General features: G+C 48.7%; 1 protein-coding gene across 9 annotated transcripts in view; it reads left to right on the plus strand.

Annotated features, from left to right (window-relative positions):
• LOC117153237 (uncharacterized) overlaps positions 1-27,697 on the plus strand; it is a 247,646-nt gene that overhangs the window by 201,378 nt on the left and 18,571 nt on the right. Inside the window, exons 1-2 of one of the 9 annotated variants that reach the window (XM_033327081.2) lie at positions 7,507-8,375; positions 14,210-14,675. The exons of 7 other annotated variants lie outside the window; for them this stretch is intronic. In XM_033327081.2, coding sequence (XP_033182972.1) covers positions 14,585-14,675 — 91 coding nt within the window. In that variant the 5' untranslated portion in view covers positions 7,507-8,375; positions 14,210-14,584. Of the gene's footprint in view, positions 1-7,506; positions 8,376-13,629; positions 14,676-27,697 lie in introns of those variants that run through there. One more of the 9 variants, XM_076620671.1, reaches the window with a different exon arrangement.

Consider the following 27,697-nt stretch of genomic DNA (forward strand, 5'->3'; position numbering starts at 1 on the left):
GTAGTTCCCCTGAAGAGGGAAACTCGTTGACCGGCCTACGAACGAATTATTTGGAAGTTAGATCAGTAGTCACGTATATAGTACGCTGTAAATTAAATGACCGTGTCGCATAATGACATAACTTACACAAATTCGCTCACGGGCAATTTACTTTATTAGCTCGTCGCGTCGCTTGCCAAACGGATACAGTCGTCTTTTTCATCGCACCAGCGAATTTTCGTCCAACTCGAACGTGAACTCGCGCGCTTCTTTGCTAAATAAATCTAATCGTTGTTTCTATATAGATCTAAGCAACTATTTCGCCATGCGCCCGAAAAACAAGAGGATTACGGTGCCGTTTGATCTTTAAGACGCTTCCGCGGGTTACATTTGTATGAGTAGTTGGTTCTAATTGTTTCGGCTTTTTTCTATAAATCTCTCAAGAGCGAATAAGATCGGTTCTCTTGCCGGTTTAAATGCAGGCATTGTAAAGTTCTTTCTTCCGTCTTGGTCGACAACTGGGTCACAGTGTTCCTTTGATAGCCCAGTGTGAACAAGGCTTGAAGTGAGCTATGCGAGGCTGAAGCGCGTAAACGCAGCGTCGAGGAGATCTATTGTTAGCCTAGCCAAAATGTAAAGCCAAACATTCTTTCATACCGTATGTGGGTCGCCATCTACGCGATCTGTGCGTGATTTTCTTCCTCTAAACCCGCCTTCGTCCAGTCGTGCAACCCAAACTTTCCACTTTGTTTCGCCTTTTCTTCTCCCCCTTTCCTCTCTGCTCGAGATACCGCGCCCTTGGCTAGTTTTTCTCTCGCGCCCTCGCCAATGTCGCCACGCGAACGAAACACCGTGAGACAAATATCGTTCACCGGCGAAAGGTTATCGCGAAATAAACGGCACTGGCGCCGGCCAGCAGTCCGTGAAATTTATTTCGTCACGAATTAAATTAGTCCCGCGACGGTGGCGGCCGCAATTTGTATAAATTTCTCTCGGTACATACGATAAATCAAGGTTCGTGTCTTTCAGTGTGTCGCGCGTTACTCGCCTCTGTCCATCCCCCGATTTGCCTGCCTACGATCGTCCAATGAAATTTTAATTCAGCAACGACGCGTAATTTTCTTCGACGAAGAGCGTAATTAGTTGGAAACCGATGCTTCGATAATAACGCGGTGGCGCATTTTAAATGCCCTTAGGCAGCTCGAGGTGGTGCGAGTGGATCTCTGTTTAAGCCGACGAATTTATGAACTGCCGATCGGCCTCGGGCGATCTCAAAGACCCAAGACCGAGCATTGTCGCGGAAAGTATTCTCTTTCGATAATAAAGAACTTCATAATGCGCGCCAGTGGACCGCGTGGGCGTAATTGGCCTGCGTAACGCAGCGCGCGCGCCGCTTTATGTCGTAACAACTCTTTGAAATGTGTTGGTCGGCGCACGGCCGCGGAAAGTGTTATAATGTCACGCGACGAGCACGCAACCCGGCAAAACTCTAATTGCCCAATAAACAGAAGAAGCTACGAGGAGACGAGCAGAAGGCCGGAGAGGCAGGGTGAGAAGAAAGGAAAGTCGGATCGACGCGACGGGCTTTATTGAAGACGCATCGGTTTTATGCGACAGCTTTTATTGCACACTACTGTTGCTCTCTCTGCGAACGCGCGAGCGTTCGTCCACCGCATTGAACGCCGAAATATATTGCCGATAAATACAATTTTATCATCGAGGAATTTTAAGTGGTGCCGCTGTACGCTCGCTGCGTTCTCCGATCGGTCCAGCCGAAGCTGCTTGTCTCGTTTCTTCTCGTTCGAGTCTCTTCTTTCCGACCGAACGATATTGGCTGTGATTTCGCGTCGGTTGCGCAACCAATCTCCGATCCTCCGCGTCTTCCCTCCACCGAAGCCCGTCGCCCGAAAATTATTTTACGATCCTTTCGCGCCGCTCTTAATTTCACCGTGGAGAAACGGGAAACTCTAAACGGGAGTGTTTAACGTCCTGCCTCGAGAGCACAAGAAAACATAAATTAACGCGCCAGGACCGAGTAAATCTTCCAACTTCGAGAACTTCGTCTCGGCCAAATTTTCACTCCTTGTCTGTTCCAAGACAACTTGCCTCTTCCACGCAACTCCCGTTGACTCAACGACATTGACTCATGCACGCGAGTTTTCGAGATAAAACTCGTTTGTTTTTTCGAACCTAGTTAACCACTGACAAATTGCTTCGGGACGCTTTCCATCTTTCCCATGTGTAGATAGAATCTCTTGAACGCGTGAAACACCGGGTACCGTTGAAGAACCACCATGAATATTGAAATACGGTAGCTCGATGCTTTTTCAGTTAAATCTCTCGAACCGGGCCTCTTCGCATTCTTGCCGCGTATCCGTGCAGCACCCACGATCAACTAGTTCAGGTGGGTCTGTTTACAGGCCACTTCAGACGATCTACGCGAGACCGCTGCCGCCTGATGCTTATCGCAATACGGAAACCTACCTCTGAAAAATCGGTCAAGTGCTCGTTGAGAAAATTTTCGGCCGTATCCCGTGAGAAATTTTTACTCGAACCTTCGCGTCCTCGAAACACGCTTTTTTCTTAGTGACTTATTCATCAAATAACGACGATTTGGATATTAACAGTTCTTAAACTGGGTCGTTTATATTTTTTACCGTACCACGTTTTCGAAAGATTTAAAAAAATGTTAAGATATTTATGAATATCCTTGTCTCGTTGCACAATGGTTCACGGAGTCGAATGTTCGAAACTTCCATCGACAAAAACGAAAATTCGAAGGAAAGAAATTGAATTTCGCAATCTGTCTAAAGAAGGTTAATTCCACGTTTCCTGCTTATATAATAAATTCGCTTAAATTGCGTTTTAGTTGGTGTAATAAGTTACGTATATCGTGGTAGTTGATTTAAAAATGGGGCTCAGGCGAAAAGAAAAATATCCACTGCGCGGTAACGCGCTCACCGTGCAAACGCTTTTTCCGCTGCCTTTCAAATGGTTGTTGAATTATTGGCTGAAATCGTCGGAAATATTCCAGACGTTCACCTTTGCGGTCGCGGCGAATTTCTTGAAAATCCGGAGCGAGCGAATTAAACGCAATTAATCGTCCCGTCACCGCGTTATTGTCGCTGCCAGTACCATTATGACGTGCAGGCGCGTTAAAGATATCAACAAACTACGCGAATGGTAATACAAATTGCAGATAATTGCAGGTACTGTGCAACACGCTCTGATCGAATTCGGTCTGGTTTTAACAGTTGTTTATGTCGTTGCCGATCGAAGATAAGCATCTAGTGGCTATAGACAACGATTGTTTGGTTACAAGTTCCAGGCGAGGAATTTACGAAAGCGTAGGAAATCTGTGCAAAGTCCTCTGCTTTTACACAGCCTCTTCAATTTCACTCGTCGTTCGTAAACGCGATTATTTACAAAATCTCGCAGCAGCTAAATTTATCTTCGAGTATCTATTACCCGCGTATAAGATTTCAATTCATCATTAAAAATCACGGATAATTGGCGGAGCGTTATCGACGATTACCCGAGTTCGCCAACCGGGAAATATCCCGAAGGAGAAAAAGTAGCGGCATCGATAAAGGCCAATTAAGCCTTTGGAAAATCTTCTCCGTGCTCATTGAAATCGCTCATAAAGCGCAGCCGGACGTGGATCTCGATCGTTGATCCGACATCCCCGTTAGGCCGGTGGAAACGAGCGGCGAAAATTGCGACCAGTCACAGGGCAAAACCTCGTGCGAAACATTCGTTAACATTCCCAACACGCGGTAATGATCGTGGAGTAAGAAGCGACGCGGCGGCATTCGCCGCGATCTCTCGGTCTCTGGCAGTGCGTTAGAAAATTAATAGAACGACCTCGAGCGGACGCGGCGATCGTGCAAAAACCGATCGCCACTCCTCCTCCATCTCGTTGCTGACGGGAACCCGAGCATCACGCCAGTGCATGCGATTATTATTCATAAATTAGGTGGAAGGTCGTCGACTGTCGGTCGAACGCAGCCCGAAGCAGCTAATTAACGTCAACAAGTGATTTTAGATCGGTGCTGGCAAGTGGGAGGAGCCGACTTTAGAGATAATTTCTCGGTTCTCTCGCGAAGTTGGTGTTAGGCGTTCGTTAATAGTTAATTACTTTCGGTACAGTTTAACATGATGCGTATCATGCAAAGTGAAATACTTTCGGAGACGAATTGGCTATATACGTTAAACATGTGGAAGCGGTTGTGGTTTTCGCGGGAACTGTTGCGTTCCAGCAGTTTCGTAACTTCTACTACATTGTTTTAATTAGCGGTCTAACCAACTTCTTTGGTTACATGTTTTCTCGGTAATTACAATTGTTTAGATTTCTTTGCTTTTTCTTTGATTTTCTTTTCTTTGTTTTCGTGGAAGTCACGAGCATCGATGCTAAATCTGGTGTATGTTAAGGCGGAATGATATATTTATTGACCCCCGATAGATTTAGTTAAACCCAACGTGACTTCGACACCGACGAAGGGTCTCTGGAGCTCGAGTCGCGCCACAATTCTCCAAGTGTCATCGTATTTTCAACAGGTCGGGCTTAATATTCGATCCGTGGCCGGATTATCGGGCAGCAAAACAAGAACGTGGATGGCACAGCGGCTCGTTAGACACTAACCGTGTCGTTGCATCGGCCAGTCCCACGGTCTGGGCCTGTGTAATAAGCGGATAAGAAGGGCGACGTTGCAATCGGAATGATTTGTCAAGGAGAATGCTCGTCTGTCGCTGCCTAAGTCCTGTTTTCATAATCCACCGCGACGAAAAACCGACTGTCAATAACGTCCACTCGTCGACTTACCATTCCGCGAGGCTTCTTTCGATTTCACGCCTGTTCCCACTCGGCAGTGCGAAACTCGCAGTCCCTTGACACGTTTTATACACCTTCTTTGTCTCTTTAACGATTTTGTTTTTATCCGTTTCTGGTACGTCGTAGTCGTGTGACTTGTTACTCGAAACTTTCACATTTATTTACGTAAATATTTAACAAATTCTACGCGAAGAGAAATTATCCGTCGCGTCATATGTCGTCAGTCGATTAATCATCCTGCTCTCAAATACCACGAATGTTTGCGAACACTCGTTGCAGATCAAAACAATATTCGGAGTTAGCTTTCGAAGCGCGTTATGAGATCAGGATTCAGAAGTCCGGATGACGCCCTTCTGGCCGTTGAGCCTCAAACGTAGGCGAAGCCGGACGTTGTTTCGGTAACCGCCGAAAATGCTGGCCACGTAGGCGGTAGCGAGCAATTCCGAAATCGACTTTTCGATTTACAAAACACACAGCGGTGGGCGAGCTGAACCCGATCGGCGACGAGCACGCCACGCTTGTTCGCCAACACGCGTATCTGGGGTCCCCACCCCGGCGCCAACTTATCATGGGTGAATCGGTCGCGTGGGCGATCACTTCCGGTCAGACGATCCTGTTCGATCCGGACCCCGATATTCCGAACATACATCGTATCACGCCGGATGATTATCTTTGCAATTTCTCTTACAAAGTTTAGACGATCTTTTAAATAAAACCTCGTTACTTCCCTGCTGCGTTGATCACGCCGATGATCACGCGATAGTGTTTAGAATAACTACATGTAAAGGGTATTTAAAAATATGAAGGAGGCGGCTTTCAACGTCACAGACCATGTGACAAGTCTGAAAGATGCAAACGGGACAGATGATCGCTTAAGATTCCATCGGCGTTTCGCGGAAGTCCGTACTTCCTCGAGGGCTTTTCGGGGCCCCTCCCCAGTTCATCGGGTAATCCTATCACGCGCCGTGTTCTCTTCGCTTTCGTGTACTTTTTACAGCTCGTGTTCACCGGCGGATAATCGTTTCTGCGCGACACTCGCCCCGACCGCGGCACATTGAACAAGGCCTGGATTTATGATCCTCCTTTACGAACCGCTTTTAAAGCGGCCCCGAGGAGTTTTCCTTCCGGTTAAAAAGTTGAGACTGCGCGTGATGCACTATTTATATGACCATTAGCTTACGATCTTCTTCAGTCTTCTATAAATACCGGTCGCGATGCAGTCCTCGTTCCGTCATCTTCCTCGAGCCGACACTCGTCTCGACGTTGTCTCGTCGTTCTATAGAGGAAAATTCGTGATATGGCGATGACGGAATCTAATGTCTCTATGACGACCATCGTTGTGAGCGCGATACGTAAGATTTCGTCGCGCATCGTGCGTTTGCATCAAGCGGAAAATAGACTGGCTTGGCAATATGAATAGACCGTTACTATGAAATCGATTCGTTTCGCGCGCGATGTCTCGTTTGCTGTCGTTTGCTGCAGACAAGAAAACCGTGTACCAACTACTCGAAAAGCGTAAACAATTTGGATCGTGCGCCGCCGTTCTGGCAAAAATAACCAACAAGTCGGTCGGCCGAGCGATCGACGCTGCAACGGATACTCGTCGTCTAAATCTTGATAATTTACGATCCATTCGGGCTGACCTCGTGCAAAACGGCGGCTCTGGTTTTTACGTAAGCGACCGAGAGGCCCGAGTCGGTCAAGGTTCGAGAGCACGGCGCTACCGGGGCCCGAATCGCTGCCGCTGGCCGAACCGAGCGAACGAGCAAACGAGCGCCGCGCAGAAATGAGTTAGGGGTCGTTCGGCGGCCAGCCGAAAAATTCGCAGCAGTAAACCACTGCGGTACGCCACGGCTCGTTATCAATCGTGCGCGGTAGAGCATACGAGCTGACTCGGGGCACGCGCCTGGCGGGGTCGTAGGCCGCCCCACCCCTATTCTTTGCGATCCCCCCGTCCGACAGCGGAGAAAGAGGCCCTGATCAAGAGAGAGAGGGACAGACACGGCACCCCCACTCCGTTGGAACGTGGAACGGGGCCTGCGGGCCCAGTCCTCCCACTCGATGCTGCCCCCTCCTCCCACCAGACCCATGCAACCCCACCACCGTATCGCGGAGCAGTTCTCAACGATTCCCCTCGACCCGCCTCTGCATCGTTTTGCACTCGCTGCACGGGATGCCACGACAGTGGCTCTCTCTTCTTCTCCCTCTTTTCCGTCGTACGAAATCTTGCCCTTTCGTTCGATTTCTCTTTGAAGCTTCTTTCTTGGCGTTTCGAGTGCGTAACCATCGAATGCGGATATGCGAGATTTTCACGACGTCGCTCGTTGCCGCATCGGATGGCGAGAAAAAGGCAGTCGATCCATCCGCGATCACGAAGCATCATCGTGGTGCCGGTTTTGTACGCTTTGGCGGTTCGTTCGGGTCTCGAATCAGAGGAATACGCGTGAATCGCGGCGAAGGTTTCGCGTTTCCACGAGCGCGGAGCGAGAGCAGGGCCTCTCCCTCCGCCGTGGGCTCGGTGTCACGGGCCAGCGGTCGTAATGCGGCCCACACGCGCGCTCCACACTGGCGCGCAAATCGCATAAACACGCGCGCCGACGCATATACGCACGGTGGGGTAGAGACGCTAAGCGACGAAGCGGTCCTACCTCCTGCAGGGGACCGTGTCACGTGGCCCCCAGGCCGTGTAGCAGCACGCAGCGCACGGGCTGTGCTCTCTCGTGAGCGGCGCACACAACACCAGTCAGAGACGAGCCGAGAGACCGGGCGCAGATCGCACTCTCTCCCAGGAAGCGCGTGCTTTCTCCCTCCCTCTCTCCGCCTCTCTCTCTCCTTTTTGTCCCTCTCTGTCCGTCCGTTTGCCACCCGTCTTTCTCTCGCTCTCCCTTTTTCCCCATTTCTATCGCGTGTCGTGCCGCGACACGTCGCGCTCTACCGCGCGACACCAGCCACCGCATCGAGCCACCGATCGATCGACGGATCGCCGATCGATCTCGCCGCATAGCCCACCCCCGCGGCCATCCTCCTCCGGAAGATACTCTTCCTCTTTGCTTGGACAACCGCGAGTGTTTCACCCGCGTCAAGCTGTAGAAGCTGTGTGTCGCGAGTGCGAGTTTCTTCGCCACGTGCGCGCTCGATCGCGCGTTCTAGCGACCCTCGGTGTGTGTATTTATAGTGCGCGAACAGGGTCACCCCGGCGACCGCGCGTGTCACCGTGCCGCGATACCCCGTAGGGTTTCACCGACGAGGAGAGGAAGATTTTTCGTGGGTGACCGAGTAAAACAGAAGAGAGTTTGTTGCACCGGCTGACCGGATTCCCGCGGATCACCAGTGTTTCTGGTTCTTTTGTGAATCCAGCTATATAGAACATCGACCGACGTTCATGTCTCGGAAAGAGACTTCTTCTCGAGAGTGGAGTTGTGTCTTGTGCGTCGATGGTGTGTGTCAACGTGTCGATCCAGTCGCCTGTCTTGTCACCGCCGCACCCGCACCTCGATCAACGAGGCTTCGCCTAACATGCTCGACCGCCGACGCTCCGGCTGCTCTTCGCGGACGAAACTGAATGGTGCGCATCCTGTCGTTATCTCGTCGATAGTCTGCTCTTCTGCGTCGTCTGTGCCTCTGCAGGAGTTGCATCGTGCTAGTGTGTTCGACTCACCTAATCGCAGTGATTTCTCAAACGAGAGAAGAAGTACTTTGCACGCTTTTACGCAAAAGCGAAGGAGTAAAATCATTTGATAATACGATAGCCGCGTACGTTTCGAACGGAGATATCTCAGTGACATACGTCAGCTGATGGCCAAGGCGTCGATGGAAAAATCGTGTCGCGTTCCAGTCGTTTCTTTCCCAAATCGTGTTCTCCCGTTAATCGCGCAACAAATCACCGAGACTCGAAACACCGATAAACCTTTATTAAGACCGTGAAACGTCACGATAAAATCGGACGCGAGACAACGAGCATCGAGTGTCCGTACAGCTGGTCGAACATTTTTACGACGTCGCCTTTCGCAGTAAAAAGACACGTATTAAAGACCACGAGGCTCGTGTAAACTGGTTAAAAGCTCGCGTACGATCGACGTAAGAGCGTGGCAGCCGAGCTGTCACGTCCCGTCGAAATCGCAGATGATTCTTCCCTAACGACAGACTAATGACCCTCGGATAACGAAAGGGTTCGCGCAGGACTCGCTGCTGATCGTTACTACTTCCGTATCTCGGTGCGAATCCACCTCCAATGTGTGTTTGTTGCCGTCTCGGGCTGTTCCACCTTCGTGTTCACACCTCCGTTCCTATCACCGCCTTTTATTGCTATCTATCGCGTGACGTGTTTCAATGAAACAGAGGCTCGTCCATACCTTCTGTTTGATTAAGTGGATTTTGCGCGACGGCAGTCGAGTGGAGTTCCATCGAATCGTCGAAACCGACAGACGATGTTTACAACGATATTTCGGTCTGATTCGCTAGCATCACGCTGAACAACTGCCACTGGAAGGCGTCTGTAGTTCTGTTTGGTTCGAACGCGATTTCGAAACGGAACGGTGCCGTTGTTGGTTCGGGCTATTTTCGAGCGTCAAACCGGACGTCTGAAAACGTGTCCGTGGGCATCATCTCGGGAATAAATCGGTCCCGCTAACGAGTGGCCGGACAGAAATTTATGGCACGGCGAATCCCGATGCGGCGGAAGGCAGTTCGATAAATAACCTCGCGAGGGACGCACCGATGACGAGGGGAGGGCCGCGAGGACGAAGATCGAACACGTGGCTTATGCATCTTCTCCGGGCGGTTCTTTCCCCGCGGATCGCTGGCCTTAATGAAGCGATTCCTATCGGTCAGTCAGAATCTGATAATTAAATCAACCAGCGGTCCGCCGCATCGCGTCGGATATTAATTGAATCGTGATCGGATTCGATCTACCTCGTTTCGCAAACACGTCCGTCCTTATGACTCGGCCGTGCCACCACCAGTTTTAACTTTCTGATCGTCCTTCCGATTTCCTCGTCCACCGGCAGGGGGCTTTTAATCCTTTGCCGCCCGGCTTTCGGGAGTTACGCGTTCGCGGCAGCTCGTTTAATTGGCTGGACATCGTTAACGATGTCTCTCGATGGGACTAAGTTTTTGTCACGATTTGCCTTCCACTCGACTTCTCCAACGTTTAACGATGTCGAGCCTCAGCTGTCCCGGTAGTGTTTGCTAGAATGTATCGGTACCCAGCTTATAAAGTAACTCTTTTCTCTTTGGAGACGTACTCGAAGTAGCGAGACCTGTCAGTGTTTCAACGACTGGAATATTCGCTCGATGAGCTGGATCCGGTTTCGTTGAAAACTCGTGTTGGTTGCCGAACACAGTGAGCATTTTGGTTTAGCCGATTCGCTTTCACCGGTCGCGATGATTTTCTCGGGCAGGTGGATCAACCGCGATCGATCTTCAAACGACGTTCTTCAGTTTGATTTCCTATGAATCGCTGTTCCGAAAATTCGTCGTACTTCGCGGAGTTCTGGACGCGACTTTATTGAGTCGTTGTTAGCAGCGCGTTTCACTCGGCCACTTTCGTGAAATCGTGAATCCTTGATTGTCAGTTGTCGGCCGATAAGATCGAAACGCACGTCGCATAGGAATCGAGCGATAGCGTCCGATCGGAGAGGTATCGAGAACGGTCGTTGGAAGCGTTTCGTATCCAGCACCGGTCCAACAACGTTTCGAGGAGCCGCGAGAATAAATTCGTACGCGAGAGCCGTAGTGAAAGATCATGAGAAGATCGGCACGATCAGATAAGAATCGACGGTACTCGGGGGCTGATGGGTCCGTGACGATGAAAAGAGTCTTTGGAAATGCGTGTCGAGGCCGAGGCAGCCGCCAGGGAACCTCGTGGGAGGGGCCAAGCGATTCCTCTCCGACATCAGGAGGGTCCGCCGTCCGATTTCTCTTTCGCAACCCCCTTTACTTTTTCTCGAGAAATTCGGCTGACGAGCCGCTTTTATCAGGATCGAGCGCGATCTGCCTCGATAATGTCGATTTCTAAGCGAACGTCGTTATCGCTTACGTCATTTTATATGAAACCCTTGTTTCTATAATTTCCAATGTTTATCCAATTTTATATCACAACGTTATAACGGATTAAACAAGAATTTGTTATTTATACTTGAAAGATCCGCGTCACGCTCGCATAATTCTGAACATACAGATTCTTAAAATCATGCAACCTGCCTTAATTTTCCTTGGTCGTACGAATATCGGAAAGGGGAGGAGTCGATAGACAAGATTCTTTGCGCGAGAATCTACCTCAGCCCACGGGATGATTATAACGCTAATAGTGTGCAGTGTGTTAATGTCGTAACTCGATAAGTCATTAAAGTAACAAATTGCGTTATTAACCCGGCTACGGTTAATTAAACGAGGCGAGGTAAACGGCAGAAAAGCGTCGCGGATTAATGGATCGGATTGCCGAGCCGCCGGTTAATAACGATGTCCGGTTGAATATCGTGATAAGTAGGTTGAAAATCGAGACGAAACGATTCGCCGTGTCGCGATCGTGCGTTAACGAACGAACGTATACGCCAGTGTCCCGTTCTCGATCCTCCATCCCGGGGTTATAACAGTGATTACGGTAATCACGTGGCGCACGCTCGATCCACGGCACCAGTAATCTGGTAGAAGTGATTGGCATTGCGTAATCGACCGCGATAACGCGATAATGTTGGTTAATAGCGCGCTGGCCGCGGTAATACGCGCAAACTGATACTTAAGGGAACGTTAACGCGACCGTAGAGCTGCGGCTGCGAATTGGGAGAAACGTGGAATCGGATCGTGCTAAGTATACGTTGGGAAATTGTTGCGATAATAGGCTGAGTCTGGAGGAAACAAGGCATCAAGAAGCTGATATTACGTATCAATTAGTGTAGGAAGCGAATACATCGTCGTTTTCGGTGCTGTAGAACAAGAAATCGATGAAATAAACCAGAGATTATCGAAAACTTTCGAAACTATTGACATACAAATGGCATAAAGTATACGAGCGCCTTGTGGGTGCACGCGACAACAAACTCCAAATCAAAATTCGTCGAAACAGGTAAACATGAAACGTCGACAGATCTTGCAAAAAGTTACGAAACCTTTGATGTAGAATTCGCATAAAGACGACGAACGATCGAACGTAAACGCGAAAATATGCGACTCTGGTGGGCGACGACGAAGCTCTCGGATAATTAAAAATGTACATAATATTCGGGGAGAGGGGAAGAAAATCGCGTGATTACGTGGGCGCTTATTTAGTGCGCGTGACCGCTCGTATCTCCGCGTGATCGCGCTCAGGCTTCAATAATTTCGGTGTTAATTAAACGTCGGTGCGTGGGTGCGCAGCGAACGCACGTCGAGAACGTTCCAGTGTGTTTTGTCAACTTTCACTGTCGCTTTCAGCCTTCTCGTGCGCGCCGCGTTTTAATACTCTCCCGATGATGGTTATTAAGCCCTGTCGACGAAAAGCAACGTCCGGTGGCGAAACTTTTGTCACGTCTTCGCCGTCGCCGCCACTACTGCCGCACGCATACTGCGATTGCGCGCCGCGTGGCGCATCGCTTTGCGGGCATCGATGTCTCCGGACACCGCGTCGGGTGTTAATCGACCAGGAAAGAGTGCATTAACTTTCCTTCTTTTTATTCGCAATTTACTTTTATAGTTGGAATTATGTTCGCATAGATGTCGTAGGGACATTGAATACGTTTCGAGAAATATAAGGTGTTAATTATGTGCGAGACTGATAAATCGATTCGTTGGTAATAGCGCGTAATGTCTTACACGAGCATCTACGAGGTAGGGACTGTTTACGTTTTCCATATAGGATAATTGATTGTCGTCGAGCTCTGACTATAAACGCGGTACTTCAAGGTGGCAAGTTCTAGTCGTATTTTATCTTAATGGTACCGTTTATCGTTCTCGTAAATTACCGATTTAATTATACGATAGCTTCTTCGATATAACGTTTTCAAGATCGATCGATTTTCGACCAAAATTTCGCGTAAACATGGTGAAATCAGCGATTCGCGAGGAAAGCACCGCGAGGATTTTCCATGCGAGCGCCGACATTTTTTACCTTGCTTTCACTCCCCATGATTTTTCTGAATAGGCAGCCGCCGGGCAAGCGTATCTCTCACGTTTTCGAAAGTTCCACGAAGCGCCTCCAACCAGCCGTTTCCCGGCCCGTCGATAATTCACCGTAATTTCGCGGTGTGCAGCGGCGAAACGCCGCCCACGCGTCCAACTGACCCGAGCCAGAAACCAGATGGAAAAAGAAAGATGAAAAAACGAGAAGACAAGCGAACAAGAGCGGAGGCAAAAAGAAAAAGAAGAAACGGAGCTGCCACCCTGAACTCTATTAATTTGAGACGATTAGGCCAGCTGATTCTTGCCCGCCGCTAATTGCTCGCGCGCAGACCAAGGGCCAGAGATCGGGGATTAATTAAATTGAATTAAGCTTAATTAGCCGTGACCACTTGGACCGTGGTAGCGAGGTCGAGAATGCGAGCCAAGGACGCTTCACGGGATGGATGAGACGGAAAGATTTCGATGGACCGAAACGCTACCACGCCTGTCTCTCCTAATCGTCTCTCGGGTATTTCGCTCTTTCATCCTCCTCGTTTTTCTTTGCTCGTTCGTAGTTGACTGTGACAAGCCATGTCGGGGTATGTCATCGACTGGGAAAACGATTTTTCAATCGTTTCTGTCCCCAGTCGATTAACTTTGATTCCGTAGCTGTCACATATCAAATTATAGGTAGTAATTTCTGTTTAATGGGCGGAGCCTACTCGATCCACCGCAATTTTATTGTTCGCGCGGTGAGCGAGCTTACGCGACGCGATTCGTCATCACCGCGTCGATTAGGCGTAGTTATTAGCGAACCGCTTAGTCGAGAGGATCGCGCGAAACGCGACAGTCGCGCGCGGATAACCAGAGATACAGAGGTGAAATCAATTCTCGTGTACGTGCGCGCAACGGGCGAAGAGAAAACGCGCGTGAAATTCAAACCGAACGCCACGTCGCGCTGCAATTAAGAGGAAGCCGGGAGAAAGTGTTATATCACAACGACCGATTGTTTAAATGTTGACGATTAATTAAGCGACCGGCGTTTAAAAATGTAACCGCGTGCACACGCACTTCGTAAAAGTATCGAGGAACAAGCATTCCAGTAGAGGCAACGACGAAGACGAAGAAAAGAGCAGATTACGAGTCCGCCGAGTACTGCGAATTTAAAATCCCCGAAGAAAATTATTTGCAAGTTTAATCCGTGTAACATTTTTATACCCAGTGTTTGAGGATTTCGAAATAACAGCAGTACTCGGACAAAAAGTGTCGATCGTCGACGAGACTCGTCTCGTCGGGGGAATCGATTTTCAAAGTCGATGCTTACAGGAACCGCCAACTATTGGAGCGTCAAGTATAGTGAAGAGAAGCCATGTGAATTTCCGTCAGCGACATCGTTACCGAGACAAAAGGATTCTATCTAGTCAGTGTCCGTGGATAATCAGATCAGTTGTGATAATATGTGAAACTTAGTGCTTGAGTGTTGGAATTATTGGTACGAAGATTCCGGTCTGTGACAGTGCTAAGTCGAAGGAAACACAAACCAACGATCGCGCCTCGATGACCAGAAGACTTATCAGTGAAATTTCGAACGCATAGTAATATAAACATACACACGCGCGCGCGCGCGTGCGCGTAGTATATATTCGTACGTATAGGACAGAAAGAAGAAAGAGTTTATTTATTAAAAAATATCCATCAATCATGGTTACCTTGGACACGGAGCAGAAGCTCGAGAGGCAACATTGCGTGCGTCGCATGTGTGCCATTTGCAGACGCATCAAGCGCGACAAAGGTAACGTTTCACTAGATTTTTTCTTTAAAATAGAAAGAAAGAAATAGGTATTACGTTTATTACGTTATTCTCATATGATCGTAAAAGTTTCCACTTTTAAAACCCAACGCGAAAACAGACGTCGAATCTTAACATTCCACGAGAAATTTCATACGGGGTAGCGAAAGAATTAAACTGTTGACTGACAGAACGTTTCGCACAACTCCCGCAACGAAGGAAACGCTCGCCACTTTTTTTCTACCCGACCGTTGTCTTTCCGCGTTGCAATCCCATCCACCTGTCGGTGGTTGCGATAATTGGTGGCGATAGATGCGTTCCTCGGAACGCGTTGCTCCACATGAGTCCCGGTACGTTCGCGGGAAACCGGGGAAAATCAGTACAACGTCCTGGCAAAAAAAAGCTACAATTCACGGTGAATAGAGAACGTCACGGAAATAAGTCATGAATTAGTAGCATAAACGTTCCGCTGCAGATTAACTCTGAGAAACTACTCATAAACGTTCTTAGATCATCGACGCGGAATTGTTATCTACGTATCTCTTCGTATTAACGTTACATACTATACAATTTAATGGTAACTTCTACCGTTCCTGGAACATTGAATTCGTTTCGCATAGATTTGCTCCGAGTGCTGCGTGCAATTTTGCTGCATCGCGTCAAAGTTCCTGGTTAAACCGGACAAGATGGTATCGAGCGCATGGTGACCGGTGTAATTACGAGATGCCAACGGACGTAGCCGAAGTGAGTTGGTAATGAAACGTCTCGAGACAGAGAAGTAACGTGGCCGTTTCAAACCATAATTAGAGTATTTTCGTTCGAGAATGAGGAACGAGAAACAAAGAAGGATTTCGCGCGAGATCGAGCCTGTCGGATTACGCGCGTTTAAAGAGTTACGAATGTATTCCAGACCGATCCGAAACTGGTTCGCTCCGGTTCCCTGTGGCCGGGCGTCCTCGTTGTTTTATGCAAATCGCTCGTTAGTCGAAACACCTGAAATTCCTGTGTAGGATGCGTACATTGTCCCGAAGCGTGCCCCATGGATTATTCATTTTCCTCGCGTTCAGCCGTCATCTCCAAGTTCCTCGACGAAGAAAATCCGCGGAATAGGATCTGTTGTTGATAATTAAAAATCTTCTTTCCACGGTCCTCCTTCCAGTTTGTAGTTTCGACTCTTCTTCCGCGAAAATCTGACACGTTAGATCGAAGAGCAGGTTCGTTTGCGAACGCATACTCGAAGAGGAGGGTGATTTCGCGACGTATCGCAAGCGATTATCTCGTCGGCGCAATTGAAAGATGGCGGCCCGACCTTCGACGTAAAATTAGACTCGTCCGTACGTAAATCACCGAACACCTACGTGAATATTCAAATGTCGTGCTTTTATGCAGTTTCGGATCGATCGAGTGTGATGCAATTTTGTTGCTCTCTGCATCTTCCACTCTGAATATTCGCTGATTCGATCGTGCCGTATGACACAGTTAAGAGACACCGGAGGACACGGACAACGTTTCGATCTAACGATTTTTAACCAGTTGTTCGTGAAATGTCATTGAGAAACACGACGTTCCGGTTTGTAAAAGGGTCATTCATTGTAGTATCTCGTGCGAGAATTATGAATAGTCGACGACTTGACGTGGATGACACGATTCCGAAGAAAACTGCGTCGCAATAGCCGGATCGGTAGCGCCGATTTCATCAACGAAGCGCATCGTAGGTTGTCACGGCCCACGCGTGCCCTTCGTTCATTCACCAGCGCTTCCTCGCGTCTATCGCAATTACGTTTGCTGTGAAACGAGTCGAAGAAGAGCACGAGCCACGTCTCTGGAGTGGGAGAACTCGACAGAAACGTCCAAACTCCAAACTAACGTGAAGCGTATCAGACGACGACACGCGTCGCGTTGCTCGACCCTCGATCACGAAGCTACACTTCGAACTTTGGAATAAATTAGAATACCAAAGACCAGAGGCGCGCTCCACCGAGAAAGGGTGATTTCGCAATCGCATAACCCGGTGAATGGGTCGCGATTTCATTCATCCATCGCATCGGCTGGAAGCGTTAGGAGCATGCGAGCACTTCACCAGCAACCTTGCTCTATGCCTAGGCAGTTATGGCAGGCGTGACTAGGCCGGAGGTTCCGATTATGATAAAGCGCGTGGGCTCGCCCACGCTCGCCCTTCGCTCGTTCATTCATAAATTCAGCTCTCACCGCGTGCCGCGAGCGCGAGCGAACCGGAGAGAAAGCTGAACGGTAGAAAGAGAGAAGCCGAGTCGCCGTCTACACGACACGCGCGCGTCTTTCGTTGCCTCTCGCGTTCCACCTTCTTGCCTCGCGACGAAGCCGCTTGTCCGCGGATCGTCCGCTCCTTTCGACAACCTCCCCGGCGTTTCTTTCCTCGACCACGTTATACCGTCGACCTTGTAACGTCGTGTCTGACTAAAAGGGTGAGATTCTATAAGTTCGAATCGTACAAGTTGTCTCGTTCGATGTTCGAACTTATTTCTTGAGTGGATAGTTGTTGATCTTCGTATGGACGCGTACATGTATCCAACGATAACAGGATCGAATATATCCGTATCCGTCGACGAAGAAGCTGCACGTCGGTAGCCGACGTTGATGAGAAAAACGAATGGAAAGTAATCGCTCGGACCTCACGCGGCGTGTTTGTACTAGCGACTCCTCTTCCATCTCGCATCCCGCACAATGAAGACGCCATAATTATTACCATTATTATACTCATTCGACAGCGTGTCGGCACGTCGTTTCAACTTACCTCTCGTTCAAACATCAACGCCGCAAGAGAACGAGTACAAATAAACCTCAAGAAAAAGGGATACTTCCCTTGGAGGTGGAAGAGTCGTCACGTTCGTGAATCCTACCGTCGATCCGCTCGATTTCTCGGCTAATAAGAGATCATTATCTCAATGGTCGGCTAATAAACGTCAGCTGGGTGTCGCGTAGACCGCAACGCGTGATATAACGAGCTCGCGTCCCAGCATCACCGGTGTTACGCGGTCTTATCTCGCGAATTCCCTCGCGTAGTCGACAACCGCGTTCGAGTTGGCGCTCGCGTGTGCGCTGGTCTACACATCGACGAGGCCGCGGCGTGTGGTATCACCTCGAGAGCTCGCAAAGCCGCCGGCAGGTTTCCAAAGCGGTCTCGGAATCGGCGGATGATTATGCGGACCGGTCTATTTCTAGAAGCACCGAGTCGACGGACATACTAATTATTTTTTACCGGCTCGTTACCACTCGTCTTTGGCAACCGAGCAATGGCACCGGCCCCGACTCGCGAGGGAGAGAGGATAATAGAAGGGGTAAAGGACGTCGAGCGAGCGGCAAGGAACACCGGATTCGCGATATCCACCGCCAACCGGGTCTCCGACAAAAGAGAGAAACTAAGAGATTCGAGGGACATGGAGAATGTTCGCGATGGCTTTGTGTCGAAGTATAGCAATCGAGGCGTTCCAGGCGAGAGGAACGACGAGTTAAATACAAATAATCGAAGATCGCGTTCGGCAGAATTAGTAGAAATTATCAATTCGGAAAAAAACCGTACGATAAGCGTTACGTATGATCAGCCGTAAGATAATTATTCCCAACGTTCTACGATAACAATTTCGCCAGAAATGCAAGACGAAAGAAGCATCGACGTGAATTTGATATCAGAGTGAGAAGGCAACAACTCCCATTCCCATGACTGTTACGCGGACAGACCTCGCGTCCTTCGAGCCTGCTGAATCCGACAAACTCGCTAACACCGCTCCGTTTTTCACCATTTTCGCCGTTCACTCCCAAACCGTCTCAGCCTTCCTACGATGTCCGATCAGTTGGAAAAGAGAGACGGCGGTGATCGAGAGACACCCGTCACCGCGAACGGGAGTTCTCTACGAGAGAAACAGAGAGCCGGATCGCGCGAAAAACAGACGGGAAAGAAGCGAAGAAAATAAGCAACGGGGGGCGTCGAACAGCTGGGAGGGAGGGGGAGAGAAAGAGAGAGGGCAGAGAGGAACAATTGACATTCTACGCGCACGTTCGATCGAGTCGACTCGCGACGACGGGGTCGAGGAGAAGAGGAAAAGGGTCCACGAAGAAGGGGTGCCTGTTGTGGATGGCTGTGGCCGACGGCGGTGGTGGTGACGGTGGTGAAGGGAGTGGGACCCAGAGGGGGGTAGATGCACGGTGGCATGCACCTGTGCATTGCCGCCATATACGACTCGAAGTTATGGCGTTTTTCTCAACGCTACCGGCGAGGATGTGTGCTCGTACGTATACGATCGTATCTTAACCGGCGAAACCAACTCCATTTCTGGACGGCCGGCCGCAAACTACGCCTGTAAGCTCGCGAGACTCCGGGCTACGCCGTGAGGTAAATTAATTGTCCGCGAAGGTGTGCTCGACGCGGTGGCACGATGGACGAGAGACGAGGTGCGGCCACCGGGGCGGAGACAGTCGAAACTGCCGGTCGAAGAAAACACTAGAGAGAGAAAGAGAGAGAGTGAGAGAGTGAAAAAGAGACGGAGAGGGGCGAAGGAAAAAAAAGGAAACGCGGGTAACGACGGAGTCTGCCTCCTTTATGTTTATTAGACACGCCAGCTTGCCCACGCGGCTCACTGCCAACGCCGTTTTTCTATCCCGGTCGCGCAACACTGACCGGCCGGGTGTCGTTTTCGTGCCGACGCCTTGCTTTTACATTGTCTCGATTCACCGTGGAAATCGGGTTCTTATCGTCTGTCGAATTTCAGACATCACTGCAAAAATCGATTATCAATTTATACAATTATTTGATTTTTTCCGAGAAAAATTTCTCAAAGAGGCGAAGATCGTTGTAGAAACGGTTTTATCGTTGCAAAGATATACAAAGCGTTACAAAGTCGAGCGGAACGTCGACGAGACGCTACGTTTGCTACGACATTACGCGTAGTACGCGAGCAGCAGCGTTCAGTGAAAAAAGACGACGAACGTCAAACTGAACACCGAACCATTCCGGAAAAAACTCCTGTCATTCGATAGAAATCGACGGTTCAGAATACCTAGTACCCCTTCGAAAGGTATCGATATATCGACTCCTTGAGACTTGTTCTCCACACCTATTTTATTAGAATAGAAGTTGACTTATCGTTACAGAGACCAAGAAAGAGAAGATAGAAAGAAAAATCCTATAAATCAACGACTGCCTATAAAGCTCAAACTTGTTAAAACGATGTCGCGGTGGGGCTGGATGCCACGTGTCCGCGGCAAGGGAAGATCGGCCGTGTCAGCGACGACGCGGCGAACGCGCCTACCTGGCGTGTGCCTCTTCCCGATGCGGCGCGACCTGCGCGCTTGTGGGTGTAACCAGTTTCCGTGGGCTTAGCTGTCAAACCCACGTGGGCCGCCCACGCTGGCCAGATATATTACCGCGCTGCAAGAGAAAGAAGACGAGGAGATGCGAGGACGCGGGGCAGAGGGATCGTGGAACGGAGAGAAGGACGAGAAGGAGGGAACAGCCGACAGGGAAGAGGCGAGAGAAATCGTTTCTTCGCGTGTGTCGCAAGGGAAAACGGCCTGGACGCGATAAAGCTGCGTAATTAACGTCCAACTGTGGGATTTTGGCTTGGCGAAATGCTTGTGATGTTGCGTTGCACCCGGATTTCTGACGAAAAGCTAAGAGGAAAGGAGAAGGGAAAACGAAGGCAAAATAGAAATTGCGCGATAACAGAAGAAGGCAAGAAGTGAAAGAGGCGGAAAGTACGACGATTCATTGGAAAATACAATATGCGTAAGTTGTGTATTCTTGGTGGAGACGCCGAAGAGGCTGACGAGAGTCAACAGAGATAACAGAAAGAAGACAAAATGAAAGAAGAAGAAAGAAAAACGATGCGGCGGGAACGTGAGGAGAGACGCTTCTGAAGCGAGAGACGCGGCTTGCGACACAGGAAACAGTTTCACCTGGAGGGATGGCAGCCAGCATCCACGTTGTTGCTGTACGAGCTACGGAGAGGAGGAGAAGAGAGCGAGGTTAAGTAGGCACGTGGGTGTACGGGATGCATACAAAGGCGCTTTTATGAAGCGTGTTTTCCTCAGCTTCGATGGAAGCCTTTCTGTACAATTAAAGGAACCACTCGACTGCGTTTCGCGTTACCGCAAGTTGCATAAACCGAAAACTTCTTTGGGTTTTTTTTCACAACGATGATTCAGAGACGATACGCAACGAGAAGAATCACGCGCAATGGCAATCGTCTTAATGCCAAAATCCCGATCGAAGTAAACAGCATCATTCCCATTTTCACAGAGATGATTCACTCGTGTAGGGTGAAGGATAAAAACGTAAACTTGGTTTTCGTCGCCTCTGATCGCGCGTATATTTTAGCGTCCGTATTGTGTTTCCCCTATAATATACCTGTCGTTTTTACGGTGTTTTTCCAACTCGATGTTCGCTCTAAGAATAAAACGCCTCATTAAGCGGTGCGCGCGGTCGTGTTCGAGAATCAGACGCAACCGAGACACTCCGAACCTCGGGGGTTATTTTCGATGCCCGGACACGCTTGGAAAACATCGGCCATTCTGGAATATTCGTACTTCGTTCGCTATACACGAATGTGACAGTTGCTGGCATTGACGGCGCGCATCAATGGAATCTTTCGTTCCCCTGGTGGAAACTGCAAACTACCTAGGTGGAACGCAACGATTTAACGGTTACGAAAAAGCAGCAGGCGGAAGAGGTCTTGCGGTATTCGAGAAAGATAATCGGCTAATTACCAAAGTGAAAACGTCTGGCTGGCTCGCAAGCCAGCATTTGTTCGCGTCCCGCGTAACATATAGCTACACGAGACGCTTTCCGTCGATTCGTTTCGCGTGACTCGTCGATTAATATGCGTTCAGGCCAACTTTCGCCCGTGAACAGCCCCGTATGCATGAACACACGAACACGTCGGCACGTTAATGGCAGGTGCGTGCTGCGTAAAAACGTTGATTTACCGGCACGATAGTAAACTAACGACAATACGTTTGAAACAATGCCAATGAGCCGAACACCGGCGTCGACCGGTTTACACATGTAGTAATTACCATAACACAGGTAACCAGAGTTTGCTCTGTCTACCAGAGATTATTCGGACTCTCTTAGACGATCCTCCACGAACATCCCACGAAGCGGATCGTTATTTCGATTTAATGGGGCATTAAGATCGGTCGTTCATAAGCCATGGGTTGCGAGCGTCGAACGAATTCTTCGTGGGTGACGATGTTAGCAATTTGGTTGACATCGCGATAGAATTAGAACGTGTTTATCGTCCCATTTTTTACATCGACGAGCGGAAAAGAATTCGAGGAACCAGATACACGGACATTGAACCGTAGCTTTCCGCAACGAGTATCTAATAAAAGACAGCGACAGCTTGCGAGGAAATTACGTTTTAACCTGGTTCGACCGAAATTTTACGTTACAACGTCGCTCACGCGCGACGCATTAAACTCTCGGAAAGCAGTGGCTACAAAGCGACCAATTACCGGCGATCATTTGTAAACGGACGCATAAACGTCAGCCGGCCATCGTCTGCGTGCGTGCGTACTTCTGGAAAAAGTGCGACGTCTTAATCCGTTGTTCCACCACGGGGCAATTAAGGGTGTCGGATCAAGAGCACCCAATGATCCCACCAGTGGCGCGCCATTTTCGAGAATCCATGCTCGTCGTACGAGTCATCGCCGCGGCGTCTGCCGCTCGTAAATTCTCCCCGAAATTCTGAAATATCACGATCCCTCGGTATATCCTTTCTTTTTCTTCCTTCGCTCTTCGTTTTTTCTTTCTCCGATGCATCGACTTTCTCTGTCTCTCTACTCCAGAACCTTTTTCCTTGGTTGCACGCACTCTCGCGCAGCCTCCTCCAGTATTTTTAATCCCTCGCCTCGGTTTCTTTCCGCTCCTCCGACGACCCACAGGACGTTGCACCACACGCGTGCGTGCACGCACGTATGTATATCGGACGCGACGCATGCCGAACGCGGCTGCACGCCACCACACGAGACAGAGTAACACACGAGTTCGTGTGTCCGATGGCTGATCCTCGGCTGTGCCTATCCTCTTCCCACTGGAAACGGGGTTAACAACACCGAAATCTATTTATTTACCGGGATAAATCACCGGGAGCTTTACGAGTGAGCGTATATTACGCAAATCGTAGCGTTATATCAATCGGCGGGTGTCCTCCTCCTCCTCTCCCTTTGCCCCGTTCCTGCCACGCACCTATTGCCAGACTACTCGTTGCTTTCCACTCGACCGCTGTCGTTGCCACTTCTTCTTCTTCGTCGTCGTCGTCTTCTTCTTCTTCTTACGCTTCATTCCTGCTTCTTTCGCGCACGGTTTCGACCAGTGCGTTTTTTGCCTCTTTTCTTCGCAGGAAGTCGCGATGTTTTGCGATCGTCCAACTTCACGCCTCCTTCCCTGCCCCCCTCCTTCCTTACTTCTTTCGAAGTAAGAGACACACGCGTCCGCGACGCGCAATGCCACGTTTAATTAACCCTTCATCGTTGTGACAATTTCGTTCAGGGTGACGCATTTATGGCACGAGAATTGATACTTTTCCGACAGCCACTCGTTCGACGAAATCTTGTTTTTCCTAGTCCAGCGCGGTAAGAGTGTCTCGGTTTTTGCGTGGGTCGCTCGTAACATTCGTAACCAGCGAACAGAGAACGAACGAGTCTCGCAATATTCCAAGTTGCAGTCCGTTTCCTAGGTTAAAGAGAGATGCTTCGTACGAAAAGGCTCGATTAACGTGTATCTACCGAAACGAAGGAAACACAGTTGTGTAACATTCAACGTTATAAAACGCAGAGAAATATTTACATATCTCTGTGCGTTTTTTCAATAATTCGCGGTACATGCACACATGCTAACGAAGTTTTTCGATTAAAATCTACAGAACCGAGTAATGCAACTTAAGACCTGAATCGCTATAAACTCGGTTTGTCAAGTTCTGCGTACTGAAAAACGAGAAAGAAGGTATATATACATATAATCGCCGAATCTACCCTCCGGTACGGAATCACCAGAGTCGAAGCATTTCCTCGGGCCGTTCGCGTAAGGCATAAACGCTTCCCATTTAGCTCACGGGCCCGGGCCACCAGGGTGGAACGCGACGACAAAAAAACCGTGGATGGTGAAACGGTATGAGAGTTTCCCTGGTGCACCGGGGAAAGAAACGCGAAGGAATTCGCCAAGCTGGCGAGACCAGGCAGAAGGAGAAGCGTTACGAAAGACAAGTGCGTACATCGATTAGAAGGCGTATCCAGTAGGCGGAGCGTGCTAACGCCGTGTTAAAGCTCGCGTACCGCTAATGTACACAAGGTTATATCGTTGTGTGCAGCTCGCCTATAAAAGCGATTCACGCTCTCGCGATCGTGCACACTGCTATCTCGCGAGGAATTGGCGACGATCGATAGTTGCGCGATTCACTTTGTTTATCAGAGTCGTCCTGATTAATCTACGATTACGATGAACGTCTGTCCTAAATTATGAATGCACGTATTTCGGTCTTCAGATGTTTCATTCCTCGGAACACACATCCCCTGTAATCGTAACGTTGTATCGACGAATGACGATAAGATCGATCGCCACTCAAAGCGCAATCGCGTTATCGCACGAAGGGAAAAGGAACGTCGAAAGGGTCGTACATTGTTGTAAAACACGCGTCGAGGAACGTTTATCCCTGAAGAATTTGATTGGTGGCTGGGTGTCCTCGCGAGGACTCGTTTCAGATAAGAAGATTCCCCTCTGAAAGATGATTTACCGTCGCTACAGCTTGTTTTTGACCTGGGAATGTGTTTTCCCGAGATTACCGCGAATTACGGTTTCGCCGTATGGTTTGCGATTGTTTGCTATTGTTTCCTTCAGAGTTGTAGTAGAGTCATGGTTATTGAGGATTCGCAGGAAGAACGATCTATTATAGGAGAGGTACGGGGAAGTCGAGCAACTCGGTGTCTTCGAAGCATCATCAATTCTCGTGCCATCGATTCAGATAGCCGACGGTGAAACGGTTGAGCATAACCGGCCGCGGTACCGTGTTATTTATTATCGTTCGTAAGGGAGACGTCTCTTCCTTGATACCGTTCAACGGATGAAGGTTGTACGCGATAGTGAAATGAAAAGCGGTGAATAAACGCTGAGACGTTTTGGAATATCGAGACGTGTCTGCGATGGTTTCCTGGAGTTTGATTTTCAACCTGAAGAGATAAATTATCGATATTCGAAGATATCAGGACTGCCTTTCGAATTTAACTGAATTTTCGACTCGAACTTTTTATTGCGCACAGAAACCAACAACTCGGTTGACGCAAGCACGTGCGCGCGTTCTCCGGCCAGCTGTGCGTCCAACCGGCCGCAGACAATGGCGGGAAATGCGTCGCTGAAAAATTCAGCCGGCCACCGATAAATTCGCGACGCGTCGCCTCGAATTTTAATTAGTCTACTCGTGACGCTAAACCGTTCTCGATACGACGATTCGTGGAACTTTCTCCAAACGAAGTATTTATCGTTTTATCAGGCAGCGTATTTTTGCAATTTCGAAACACGTGAAAGTATTCGAAATCACCGTGTACAACGACGTTCGTTACGTCGTGCGTTGATACTTGCCTTGTTCGTTGGCTTGTACCTTTGATACGTTACGGTGGTGTAGCTGTCTGGTGTCGGCTCGATTAATCGTGGCTTAGAAAAACAAGGGATATGCGTAATTGGCTTCAAAAGCGTTCACCTGTTCCGATGCGCGTGCGCGGGATACCATTCGACGAGGCGATTATTTTCTAAACAAACGTCTCTGTTTTTATTCTCGTCCCTCATTGCCGCATAAATCATATTCCGTCCGTGGGTTAGAGGAGAGCAGGCTCGAGCAGTCAATTTCTTCGGAGGCGTCTCATTTTTTCTCGCTACGCTTGTGACTTCATCGGGAAACTTCCTCGGGCGTGTACGCGCGTGCTTGAAAATTATTTCTTATTTCTCTCTTTGCTTTTTTTAGATCTTAAAGTTATTCGATTATAGCCATCCTTCTTTTTACGCGGCTGCTGGTTGTCTAAGAAAACAGGGCGTCCGTTACCGGCGGCGAATAAATCAAAACTCGCTCGAACGATTCTCCTGCATTCTGCCGAAGAATTATTTTTGTTTTGCGACGCATCGAGATATGGCCGATTTAACGAACGGCTTAGGAGGAAACGAGGCTTTTAAAAAAACATCTAGTCAAATTCATTCCGACGCTCTTTGGATTTGGAAATAGATCGTTTTCGCGTGGTTTATTCGCGACTTGTAGTGTGAGAAAAAAGATCCACTTCGCCATTGAGACGACCGTGAGACAAAACACTCAGAGCTTTGTCGTTCGAACGATTAATTGGTCGCTTTATGGTCCTTTGGTAAACTCTGGACGTTTATTTTTTTTTTCTTTTTTTATATTTCGAAAACAGACGGAATAAGACGAATAACGTTGAAATTTTTATTTTAGAAAAGGACAAGTTTAAGAAGAAAGACGTTAAGAAATATAATTGTTTAAGATCTGTTCGATGAATAGCGCGTAGAGGATTGGGACATTTCCTGTTTCGAATAATCTCTGGAGACGAAACTAAGTCGGCTTTCTAAATCGTCTTCTGTCGAGGCGCACTGGTAAACGAGCATGGTCTATTTTACGGCTAGGAATAGTCGAAACGCGACAACGAGTGGAGACAGATGAGGAAGAACTGTGAAATGCGAAAGGACGAGAAACGGTGGATAGAAGAAACTATGTCGAGAGAAGGGACAAGAGTTCTGTGCCGTGATCTCCGGGCCTAGTGGCTTTATTTATACCCAAAGCTGCCGTATTATTGGATCACCCCCGCGATTCTGGCCAACTTATGCGTATCTTATGCCGCTCACGTGCTCCTCTTTTCGAATCCTCGATGGCCGCCCGACTTCCGTCATGCTGTCTCGAGACGCGTAACCTCCTTCGATATGTCGCATAATAATTTCCAATTTTACTATTCTCCTGTGTAACTCTACTGATTGAAAAGTCAAGCTTTAAAATTAGAAATTTCACACCACTAAATTCATCTGTCGTCTCATCCGCCTTTTCTTCGACGATTTTTTTCTTCGCGTCGACCTCTTAATGGCTTCGACGTAAACGCAAAATAACACGTTATGAAATCGTGATTAATGCACATCTTTTAAATTACACACCAGAGAATAATTCGCCGTGTGGCAATCGACCATCGAATAAATCTGTAAGCAACGCGCTACAATGTGGCCCAAGAGCCTTTAAAATCCGTCACTTGTCACACAAGCGATTTATCGAACCACTAAATCTGCTGCGCGCCAGCTTTCCCAACGCGCAAAGTATTTTTTCCCTACGAGTTCCTGCGAGTGTTCGCGTTCCTCCTCCATCAGGGCTGGCCCCTCCGATGACCCGTAAAACTGTCGCTGGTCATGCAGTCAATTCCCTTTTCACGGTTCCGGCGTGAAGCCGCGAGAAGCGTGGCGGCAATTTGTAAGATTAATCGTTGGAGGACTACCGGCGAAAATCGGGGTCAAAGTGGCGCAAAACCACGATATTTATGGGATCGTCGGGAGAAATCTCGCCTCTTCTGGAACTCCTTAACACTTTAACGCCGTGCTTAGGATTCCTGCCGGTTTGATTTATCTCGTGCTGTATCCCGTCGTAAAACGGGCATACGATGGGAGATCGTAAACCTGGCGACAACGCAGTCTTCAGAAATTACACCTCTGAATGGTTTCAAAAAGTGAGTCGTTCTTCCGGTACACAAATGAAATCTGATGATCCGTCTTACAATTTATAACGTATCTACTTACGACGACACTTTAGTTTGTATAAGCTTTTAGAAGCTCTCAAGATGATTTATCGCATTCGATCCATAGGATATAAAAAAAAATTTGATACTCGAGGAAACTATATCCTCGAATGATATCTTCGTTCGAGGTATTAAAAGGTTATCTGTTACAGATCGACGAAAAAACAGCTAGAAAATACGATACTCGGCGAGAATTAACGAACAAGTATCGAGGAATCAAGTTG

Source organism: Bombus vancouverensis, chromosome 1 (assembly GCF_051014615.1).
Source record: "Bombus vancouverensis nearcticus chromosome 1, iyBomVanc1_principal, whole genome shotgun sequence".
Taxonomy (NCBI): domain Eukaryota; kingdom Metazoa; phylum Arthropoda; class Insecta; order Hymenoptera; family Apidae; genus Bombus; species Bombus vancouverensis.